Source organism: Haliotis cracherodii, unplaced genomic scaffold, assembly GCF_022045235.1.
Source record: "Haliotis cracherodii isolate W230 unplaced genomic scaffold, xgHalCrac1.p SCAF_1, whole genome shotgun sequence".
NCBI classification, from domain to species: domain Eukaryota; kingdom Metazoa; phylum Mollusca; class Gastropoda; order Lepetellida; family Haliotidae; genus Haliotis; species Haliotis cracherodii.
In genome coordinates, this window is record NW_027266264.1 from 27,343,494 (window position 1) to 27,354,805 (window position 11,312).

The window sequence follows — 11,312 nt, forward strand, 5'->3', positions numbered from 1 at the left end:
ATTTGGGATACGACGACATCCACCAACCAAATAAGCGAGCCTGACCACCCGATCCCGTAAGTCGCCTCTTCCTACAAGAATGGGTTGCTGAATTCTAACTCGGACATTCACGAGGCTTACATGCAAGTAATACTTATATAATGGCCAGGCCTGAGAGGGGACCACTTAAGCCATTTATATTTTTCCTGCAATTATATAAAAAATGTAATCGCATCCGTTAACATTAAGGTAACTGGGGCGAGTGGAATCATAGCCGGATAGCCCCGTGGTGATGTGGTGTGGTGTGGTGTGGTGTGGTGTGGTGTGGTGTGGTGTGGTGTGGTGTGGTGTGGTGTGGTGTGGTGTGGTGTGGTGTGGTGTGGTGTGGTGTGGTTGTGTGTGTGTGTGTGTGGTTGTGTGTGTGTGTGTGTGTGTGTGTGTGTGAATGTGTGTGTGGTGTGTATTAGTGTGTGTGTGTGTGTGTGGTATGCCTGAGTGTGTGTGTATGTGTGTGTTAGTATGTGTGCGTGGTGTGTATGTGTGTGATATATGGGTGAGTTGTGTTTGATCTTTTTATTTCAAAGTGGGAATTGATAAACTAATCAATGTTAGTTTATCAATGGGTGACCTAATCATTCAATAGCACTGGTAAAGAGCATGGGCCACCACTACCTTCGGATGACCTAATCATTATATGGCACTGGTGAGGAGCATAGGCCACCACTACCTTCGGATGACCAAATCATTATATGGCACTGGTGAAGAGCATGGGCCACCACTACCTTCGGATGACCTAATCATTATATGGCACTGGTGAAGAGCATGGACCACCACTACCTTCGGATGACCTAATCATTATATGGCACTGGTGAAGAGCATGGGCCACCACTACCTTCGGATGACCTAATCATTATATGGCACTGGTGTAGAGCATAGGCCACCACTACCTTCGGATGACCTAATCATTATCTGGCACTGGTGTAGAGCATAGGCCATTGCTACCATGGGATGACTTAATCATTCAACAGTACTAGTAAAGAGCATGGACTTTCATGGCCATTGGATGACCAACATTATGTGTTTGGTGAAATTAATTGAACAGTTAAATGTAATAATATTGTCACCCAACACGTGTATAATGGTTCTTCGTGTAGGACCTAAAGAATGACCATTTTTGGCACCCGTACCTGTTTATTAAAAGCGTGTAAAAGACAGGACTTTGAATAATTGTCACGGTTTATTCCGCTTCCTAAATAACATACCAAATCTAATACAAGTATATAAGTAACTGCTTAAGGTTACATGTGCATGCATACACAAAAAATGTTCTCCAGTGCAATTTAAGAGGCATAAATAAAAGGGACGAAATTCATTCCATAGTCATAAGAATTATATCGGCAGGATGCGTAAGGAAAGCCCGATGTGATGGAAGTCTAAGACGCTTACCACTTTGCCGAAACCCACATGGGTATGGTTGTGACAAACCAAGGATAATCAGGGCGAACCTCAGGCTCGAACCCAAGATTATCTTAGCATAATCAACGAAACATATAGGGCGAATCTAGGGTTCGAACCCACGATCATAGGGTTCCAGCACATCCTAGGAACACAATCTGTTAAGCGAATTCCGGCGCCCACGACTACTTGACCAGCCGAAACAATCACACATCCTGAGTGCGAACCGCTGAAATGAACATCTGCCACAAAGGTCAAAAATATAAATCATGTTAGAAAAACATGCAGTTATTTTCTGAAGGAACGATAATTTATGTTTTTCACTTTTTCATAACTATAAACCTACCAACTGAATCTGCATGCATACATTACACAACTAATCATCTACTAGGAAGAGATCGTAAAGCACACGTTCGATAAAGTAAATGTTTATATAGGGTCTCCATGGATCTAGACATACATAAGTCCATGATTACATTGTGACACGGTGCCAACAGTCAACACAACACCTAATTAAGATGCACATGGTGTGGATACTAAAAGCAATGAGGAATGGTAAATAGTGAGTTAACGTCACATCGGCAGTATCTCTGGCAGTATATATAGCCACAGTGACGAGAGGAGTGGTAATGAGGTCGCGAGACGTAACCTCGTGGAAGGACAGCCCATGGATGAATGCAGTGCGGACATCTACTGCCTGAGTTTCCTGAAGACGATCTCGCCCACCAGGACCACAACAGCCAGGATAGCACCTATCAGCAGCAGCAGGAACGGGGCTGCAAGTTTCCGAAGTGTTGTTTGAGAAGCCGTGATGGTTTGTTGCCGTTTTTCCGCAACATTCACTGGAGCACAGATACCCTTTTCCCACCATCTTTGCTGCAGCATGTGTATTGTGCCATCTTCCCTCAATCTTAGCAGTGCATCATCGATTTTCTGCTTGAGACCAGATCCTTGATTTGTGAACAGACCCAAGCCCATGCTGAAATAACTATTGCCATACACCATTACATCACAGGGCAACTGCTGGGCAATGTAGTCTGCTCTCAATGACTCCATCAACATTACAAAATGTCCAGCTCTGCCTCTAACCTTTTCAAGTCCTTCTTTCGTGCTGTTTACAAACGAGTCCTGCATTTCAACGTAGTCAGCCACACGCTGATAGATGCCTATCTTGCTGTCCTTGAACTTTTGAAACGAACTTCCACCTCGCACCATTCCGATTTGGATTTCTTTTTGATCGATAATGTCCTCAAGATCTTCAAAAGGCATTGATGGCATGCTCTGTCCCGCCAACATGAAGGCCGTGGCTGCTCCAATGTAAGCCACCACCATGAAGAAGACGAAGATGAACCAGGACACCGCCAACACGCGACCTGCCAGAGACCGGGGAGTCTCTCGGTAACCTGCAACACACGTTATACATCTGGAAACATTGATTTCTAATCACAGTAAATTGTATTTATATAAACATACAATGTCATTTAGAAAGTGGTCAAATGTAACACATGTTATGTTTGGGACAACACTTTCTTAGTAAAGTTACAGATTCTCGTATTTTTGGGGGGATGAGTTGCTTTCGGGATTCGAACCCAAATTGCCAGAGTGAGGCACCTAATCGGTGGAAACCTCGGAGGCTGAGTGGGTTAGATCGCTGACTTTGTGTGCTGGTGATTAGGTGCCATACTCTGAGAAAGTGTTATCCCAAATATAACATTTGTTACATTGTATTCATATAATTATATTTTAAACGTAGGTTGGTATCAAAAGCACACAACTCATCCTTGAGAGGCTTTATTATATGTGCATTTTAACGGACCAAGTTTCAAATTACTGTGGAAATAAAATGACTAAAAGGCATACGAATTGAAATACGTATTGAAAAGAAAAAGTATAAAATGTGAGAGTCATTTCTTGAAAGGATTCAATTTATTACCTTGAAGTGTGATAGTGCTGAACACAAACATGAAACTTTCTCTCAGACCAAAGCTGTGCCTTGCGCCTCTGGGGTCTTTGTCCGATGCCACTTGCCTCCATTCAAACGGGTTGAACCGACCGATGACGACGAACAGGATTGCCACAAGAAGAAGTGCAAACAGGATAGAAAGCCAAATCTCCGAAGAGAATGGATCTAGTAGGAAGCCAAGGCCGGGGGGATGCCAAGAAGGCTTTTTCACCAGAAGACGTAGTGTCTGGGATTGGTATGGTTTGGAGAAATCCACAACTCGATCTCTTTCTCTGGTAATGGTAACGTCTCCTAGACCTATGCTTGCCTCCTGGTCAAGGAAACGAAGATGGAAGTTGGTCACGATGCCTCGGACTTAAAACTTTTGTTACTGGTCGTCACATTAGGCTAATTTTCTCTTGGTGTTGTGCTTTCAAAGAAGTTCTGAACATATTTTGATTTTCGGTTTATATATTGAAAACAGTACTATATATATATATATATATATATATATATATATATATATATATATATATATATATATATATATATATATATATATACTGAATGTAATAAATATGTCCTAAAGGAGTTATGGAAAAAAGCCCAAAGTTACGAACAAACAATAACAATGTTACAAAGTATAAAAGCGACAAAACACTTTCAATATAAAAAAGTATCTGCTAAAAGCAGAGTCTGTTGTAGACCAAAAGATACAAAAACACACGAAATACACGATTAGTAAGTCTGTATGCATACCCTTCGCACCACCTCTCCAATCATGCCATTCCAGTATCCATTGCTATAAGATCCGTACTTGCCGTCTTTGCAGAGCCGAATGTTGTATTTGAACCCCACCTCCTCAGCGACTTTTTCGAGTAAATCAACGAGGAATCCCTTGTAGCCACCACCATCTTTCTTCATGACGTAGGGACTGGACTGGAATATATAGACGGAATCGTATTGCTATTATATGAAGACAAAAACACATAAAGAGAATTGAACACATACCTTTGTGTGATAGGGGTGTCATGCCGTCCATGTGACGTATTGGAATGTGAGCAACAATGACTTCAGTTTCAACACTTGCCGAACTGAGCTTAAATTTCGTAGTTCGATCGTAGCGCCACCAGTGGCTTTTTCGAGTTATGTCCCTTCTTTTGACCGGTCAGATTCTTCCACAACACTTACATCATTGTGCTTCAAACACGGTGCCCAGTCAAGACGATATAATCGTTAATCAAGATCTGTATTGTAATACAACGAGTCTTATTAAGCAAAGTGCATCAAATCACTTGAGCACCTTGATTAAAAGAAGAAAATAATTGGAAAATCAATGTCAAGAGCGAGTTGACGGTATACATGCTCTGCAAATCGTGAAATCGGCCGAAATCTGCACGGCAGTCGCTATGTTGTTCATGAACCGGATGTCCATTTTGTTCGGCGATTTTGATTTGACTATGCATTGACTCGTCAGTCCAGCCAAAATGTAACACCGGAATTCAAGCCTGGTTCGGCAAGGGAGAAACTAGACTTTTATGGTGTTATTACTCTGAAAAAAAGAAACGCGAAGGCAAATTTGTGAGAGGTAGGAAAATACATTTATGCGAAGAACTGTACAAGGTATTGAGCCAAAATCTTGTGGAGAGAACCAGACATCTCTCAAATGAGGCCATACCCTGTGTTGACGACACCGTTGCAGTCGTGGTTGACGATGTTGTTTCTGAGATTCTGCGCAGTCCGGGTATTTGGGAAGTGGTTCAGGTGGCTGTGGTCGTCCTTTCACGTAGGTGGCGCAGTAGCGATCATGGGCGGAGGTGGTTACTCTTGGTCGTCCCGACCTGGTCGGATATTCTGCGCAGTCCGGGTATTTGGGAAGTGGTTCAGGTGGCTGTGGTCGTCCTTTCACGAAGGTGGCGCAGTAGCGATCATGGGCGGAGGTGGTTACTCTTGGTCGTACCGACCTGGTCGGATATTCTGCGCAGTCCGGGTATTTAGGAAGTGGTTCAGGTGGCTGTGGTCGTCCTTTCACGAAGGTGGCGCAGTAGCGATCATGGGCGGAGGTGGTTACTCTTGGTCGTCCCGACCTGGTCGGATATTCTGCGCAGTCCGGGTATTTGGGAAGTGGTTCAGGTGGCTGTGGTCGTCCTTTCACGAAGGTGGCGCAGTAGCGATCATGGGCGGAGGTGGTTACTCTTGGTCGTCCCGACCATGGCGGATCACGTGTTGACCCATGCTGTTGAAACCGATCCCATAGCCTTGTGATGGTGCTGGGGGCTACATTGAAAACCCTGGTTACAGCTGGTCGGGATTCCTCTGCCTGCAAGCGCCTATGACGTTGTTTCTTTGCACTTCCGTTAATCTTGGCATGTTGTCGAACTGTCACCATTCGATTGTCGCTGCACTTTAACACCGTTCATGGTGCTGCTGCACGTGCAGATCGTGCAGCTCCATGGCCTTTTTCTGAATGCACTGGGTGCGTTTTTCCTAATCGAACTTCTATCCCAAATAATGGTTTTAATGTCCTTGTTGTGATCATTTTGATCCGGGAAATTTATCACAGACACTATAACACAATAAACTTCTTCATTTTGCACCTCTCTGGTCCGCTAATTTTGTTTTTATGGCAAGAAATATCCGTGGTGCGTTTCTTTTTTTGAAAAGTTTATATGGCAGTGTAGTTAATGGTTAAAAAAGGATTGTAACTGTATTACATTGTTTCTGTTGAGATTCAGTAGAAGTTCATTTTTTTTTCTCGATAAAATCTGTGATGATACCAGGTGAGCATATCCTGCCTCACGGGTGGGGACACATCCACAAAAACCTTCCAGCCCCACCCTTTCCCCCCATCCATGATAAATGGGGACAATGGAGGTCATGTTAAGACACATAAAACTGCCAGGCAAAAGTAAGCATACCACATGGAAATTACATTTGATAAAAAAAAGTTATCAAAACTTTACAGGGCTGAAAACAGTCGCCGAAACATTGCAAACTTTAGGTCCAAAAACACTGCTGTGAAACCCATATCAAATACATCACCATCGAATAACCATTTCTTGTTTTATTCATTTTTAGCCACCATGAAACAGAAGTGTCTACTTTCTTTTGACCGGCAGTTCATATTACAATACAACTGATGACGTATTTCTTCGATAAGAAATCATTTGTTGTCAACATTTAAAAAAAAGAAAAATTCCCTGGATATGCTGAAAACAAATATCCCCAAAATAATTAACTTGGTCCCCTCTTATAGTCAATAATGTTGAATGTGACAGACACAATAGAACAGTTGGACACTTCCCGATATAGGGAAAAAGAGCGTGTTAACAGGCTTATGAGTATCTATGTGTGGTCTAGAAAATAAAGGAAAGATTAAAAAAATAACTTACTAGTATCGAGGTAACAGTGTAGTTTGGAGCAGTCATCTTGGTTTGTCGAGCTGTTCTGAAACAGAATATAAAAGTACGAAACAGATCTTAACAGCTTAGCTGGAATCCATTTTGCTATTTAATATTCATTGTGCAACACGCTCAATATGGACGTGTATTCCACATTTAGGATGGAGAAGCCACAGCTGAACCTTGCGAAGTCTTGCAAAGTTGTATATTTTCTTGGTTGTGTTTTTCAGTTTAATATTTTATTTACCATCAGTTTTTATTTTTTTAATTTTTTAAATTTTTTTGTATTCAACTTGTATTCAATCTTCCAGATAAATATACGAGTTTAAGCGATACACTTAGTTGTGATGTGACATGTATCTCGCTGGTATAGTAACTGCATTGTACACTGACACAACGCTTCATGAGCTGTTGGTCCACCATCGGTGACGAGAGACCCAACGGTAACATTCATCAAATGAATGTTCTATAACTAATGTGTTCAGTTATGTCTTTTGACAATCGATTAATTTGAATACTAGTATCATGATTACAAAGCATATGCATGTGCAACGGTTCATCTTCAGGGATTACCAACCCCACCGCTTATACAAGTAATTGCTAGCATCGATCCACGCATTTGGGATACGACGACATCCATCAACCAATGAAGCGAGCCTGACCACCCGATCCCGTTAGTCGCCTCTTACTACAAGAATGGTTAGCTGAATTCTAACTCGAACCTTGCGAAGTCTTTGTGTGTGTGTATATATATATATCAACTAACATTGGCTTATGATGATCAACACATATCCATTGTCTTGTATTTCCACATTTTACGTTGTTCTGACAACGCATGCCTCCTTATTCTCAGTTCTCAGTCAATACAGCTACATAGAGTTTCATTTTGTACAAAATTTATCACATACACATCTATTATTTGCTTATGTTTGATATTGTGTCAGTAACAATTGTGAAAATGTGGCATCCGTATCATGTACATGACACAATATCCTTTAATGTTTCCTTGAGTCATCAAATGAATATTCTGTAACACAACTTACATGTTCAGTTATGTCTTTTGACAATCGATTAAGGTTAATGTGAATATCATCATTACAAGCATAATTTTTATGCAACGGTTTATCTTCGGCGATTAACTGGCCCTCGTACAAGTTTTGTTTGTTTGTTTGTTGTTTAACTCCGCATTCCGCATTATTCCAGCTATTGACGGCGGTCTGTAAATGGTCGAGTCTGGACAAGACAACCCAGTAGTTGCTAGCATCGGTCCATGCATTAGAGATACGACTGACACACATCAACCAATTAAGCGAGCCTGACCACCCGATCCCGTTAGTCGCCTCTTACTACAAGAGGATGCTGAATTCTAATCCGCCCGGATATTCAAGAGGCAAACGTGCAACTAATACGTATACCATACATTCCATTGTGTACGGATGCAGGAAATATGTTATCATTTATTATAATGATATTCTTAGATAAAGAAACTGTTTGGTGTTTCCAATCATGCTTATTGTTTTGGTTTTAACGGCGCTTTGAACTAATTTACAGTGTGCCAGTTATATCACGGCGTGTCAGCTTGATGTGGGAGGAGAGCTTAGAGTAATGCTGACCTCAGATGTTAACTACTCTGGTTAAACCAACGAACGCGGGTATGGTGCTGTTAAACCTGGGATAATAATCAGGGCGAACATGAGATTCAAACCTATGATTCATAGGTTTCTGGCGTGCCCAAGGGACGCAACTCCCCACAATGACCCGCGGCGTCTCAGATGACAGAGCCACCCGCGCCACACTTAAATAAATGTTAGAATTATCTTTCATAGACAGACAAAATGGACTTACCTCAATAACATTCGGTTCCACAATCTCTCCTCCAGGCACAGAATGTACTCTGTATTAAGTAACGACCTTGACACGGAACTGCCGCTCCACAATAATAAGCCAGTTAAATTCCGTGTTGCTTGTTATCGATATTATCGTTATATGTCCCTATGAGCTGATACAGCATAATAGATCAACCTTTCCGAATAAGTGATTTATAATTGCGGGGCCTGAAAGGGGACCACTTAAGCCATTTATATTTTTCCTGCAATTATATCAAAATTGTGATCGCATCCGTTAACATTAAGGTAGCCGGGGCGAGTGGAATCATAGCCGGATAGCCGAGTCTAACAGTGTCTGTCTTATGGAATATCATGACGATGTTAATATCATCCAGTCTGATGCATAAACGTGTCATTATGGATGTGGTGTATGTGTGTGTGTGTGTGTGTGTGTGTGTGTTAGTGTATGTGTGTGTGTAAGTGTCTGCCTGTGTGTGTATGTTAGGTGTGTGAGTGTGTTAGTATGTGTGTATGTGTATGTGTCTGTGTGTGTATGTTAGGTGTGTGAGTGTGTTTATATTTTAACGTCTGTATTTTGAACTGACCTGTGTAATGTCTTTATAATGTTGTGAAAGTTCTATTGCTTCAGAAACAAGTAATGCTCTAACAATGTGCTTCAATGATTTGTCCACTGTCCATTGTACGATTCCGGCAATATAATAAGTTGGTGTTTATTCATCACTAGCAAATAGTTCTGGTAACAGGTATTCGTGAACCGCATGTGGTTGTCGTTTTGGTATTGAACAGATTTTCCAAACAAGACTTTGAATGCTTACTTTTATTATCGTTTGTCCTGTCACAGTAAAATATTGATGAAATAAACACCAAGTTAGCCATTCCAACTACAAATTTAAAGTGAGTGATAGAGTGAATATGGTTTACGCCGCTTTTAGCACTATTCCAGCAACATCCCGGCGGGTACACCAGTAATGGGCTTCACACATTGTACCTATATAGACTCGAACCAGGGTCTTTGGCGTGACGAGCGGGGGCTTTAACCAGTACACTACCCTACCACACCTCCAAACTTAAACAAGACGATAACAACATGTATTCAAACAAACAAAAGCTGTATATTGAAATGAAATAAAAGGTCATTTAGGATACAATAGTACAAAGGCCACCAGAACTAAAATCAGCAAAAATCACTTTAAAAAACCGAAAGTGAACAAATTAAACACACAAGCAAAACGTTACACAGCTAAATACGGAACGTTATATTGTGGATAACTAAGCAGAAACATGAAAAGAAGAAAATTATAAACATGATCCGGGTGAACGCTGTCCTTAGTATTGACCAAATACAAACTGACTCTTTATTAGATGTCACTTTTGACATTGGTTTATGTATATATGTGATCTTTTATGTCAAAGTCAGCTTTGCTAAATTAATCTATGTTGATGTTGAAAACAGTGATGCTGTCGTGGGTGGGGTTGCAGCAGTGGAAGATCGTTCTGACGACCCCGTCTGCAGGAACACGGATGCTGTTGATACACTTGGCCTCTGGGTTGTGGTACCTGGAAACAGGGAGGCTGTTGTCATGGCACCTGATGTCCCGCCTGTTGTCATTGTAGCACTGCTTCCAGATGTACCGCCTGTCGTCATGGTAGCACTGCTTCCAGATGTGCCACCTGTCGTCATGGTAGCACTGCTTCCAGATGTGCCGCCTGTCGTCATGGTAGCACTGCTTCCAGATGTGCCGCCTGTCGTCATGGTAGCACTGCTTCCAGATGTGCCGCCTGTCGTCATGGTAGCACTGCTTCCAGATGTGCCGCCTGTCGTCATGGTAGCACTGCTTCCAGATGTGCCACCTGTCAGTGATGCTGTCGTGGGTGGGGTTGCAGCAGTGGAAGATCGTTCTGACGACCCCGTCTGCAGGAACACGGATGCTGTTGATACACTTGGCCTCTGGGTTGTGGTACCTGGAAACAGGGAGGCTGTTGTCATGGCACCTGATGTCCCGCCTGTCGTCATGGTAGCACTGCTTCCAGATGTGCCACCTGTCGTCATGGTAGCACTGCTTCCAGATGTGCCGCCTGTCGTCATGGTAGCACTGCTTCCAGATGTGCCACCTGTCGTCATGGTAGCACTACTTCCAGATGTGCCGCCTGTTGTCATGGTAGCACTGCTTCCAGATGTGCCACCTGTCAGTGATGCTGTCGTGGGTGGGGTTGCAGCAGTGGAAGATCGTTCTGACGACCCCGTCTGCAGGAACACGGATGCTGTTGATACACTTGGCCTCTGGGTTGTGGTACCTGGAAACAGGGAGGCTGTTGTCATGGCACCTGATGTCCCGCCTGTTGTCATAGTAGCACTGCTTCCAGATGTACCACCTGTCGTCATGGTAGCACTGCTTCCAGATGTGCCGCCTGTCGTCATGGTAGCACTGCTTCCAGATGTGCCACCTGTCGTCATGGTTGCACTGCTTCCAGATGTGCCTCCTGTCGTCATGGTAGCACTGCTTCCAGATGTGCCTCCTGTTGTCATGGTAGCACTGCTTCCAGATGTGCCACCTGTCGTCATGGTTGCACTGCTTCCAGATGTGCCACCTGTCGTCATGGTTGCACTGCTTCCAGTTGTGCCGCCTGTCGTCATGGTAGCACTGCTTCCAGATGTGCCGCCTGTCGTCATGGTTACACTACTTCCAG

The 11,312-nt window shown here is 42.9% G+C and overlaps 2 protein-coding genes across 2 annotated transcripts; both read right to left on the bottom strand.

The window, feature by feature from the left end:
- Nucleotides 1-1,165: 1,165 nt before the first annotated feature.
- On the bottom strand, nucleotides 1,166-8,729 carry LOC139462550 (glutamate receptor 4-like). Its single transcript, XM_071244363.1, has 5 exons — nucleotides 8,623-8,729; nucleotides 6,769-6,823; nucleotides 4,136-4,315; nucleotides 3,368-3,707; nucleotides 1,166-2,837 (listed from the first exon to the last, which is right to left on the bottom strand). Exons 1-5 carry the CDS (start codon nucleotides 8,631-8,633, stop codon nucleotides 2,125-2,127), a joined length of 1,299 nt encoding a protein of 432 aa, XP_071100464.1. The 5' UTR covers nucleotides 8,634-8,729; the 3' UTR covers nucleotides 1,166-2,124.
- Nucleotides 8,730-10,056: 1,327 nt separating this feature from the next.
- Nucleotides 10,057-10,782, bottom strand: LOC139455048 (uncharacterized). Its single transcript, XM_071236633.1, has one exon. It carries the CDS (start codon nucleotides 10,780-10,782, stop codon nucleotides 10,057-10,059), a length of 726 nt encoding a protein of 241 aa, XP_071092734.1.
- Between the last annotated feature and the right edge of the window lie 530 nt (nucleotides 10,783-11,312).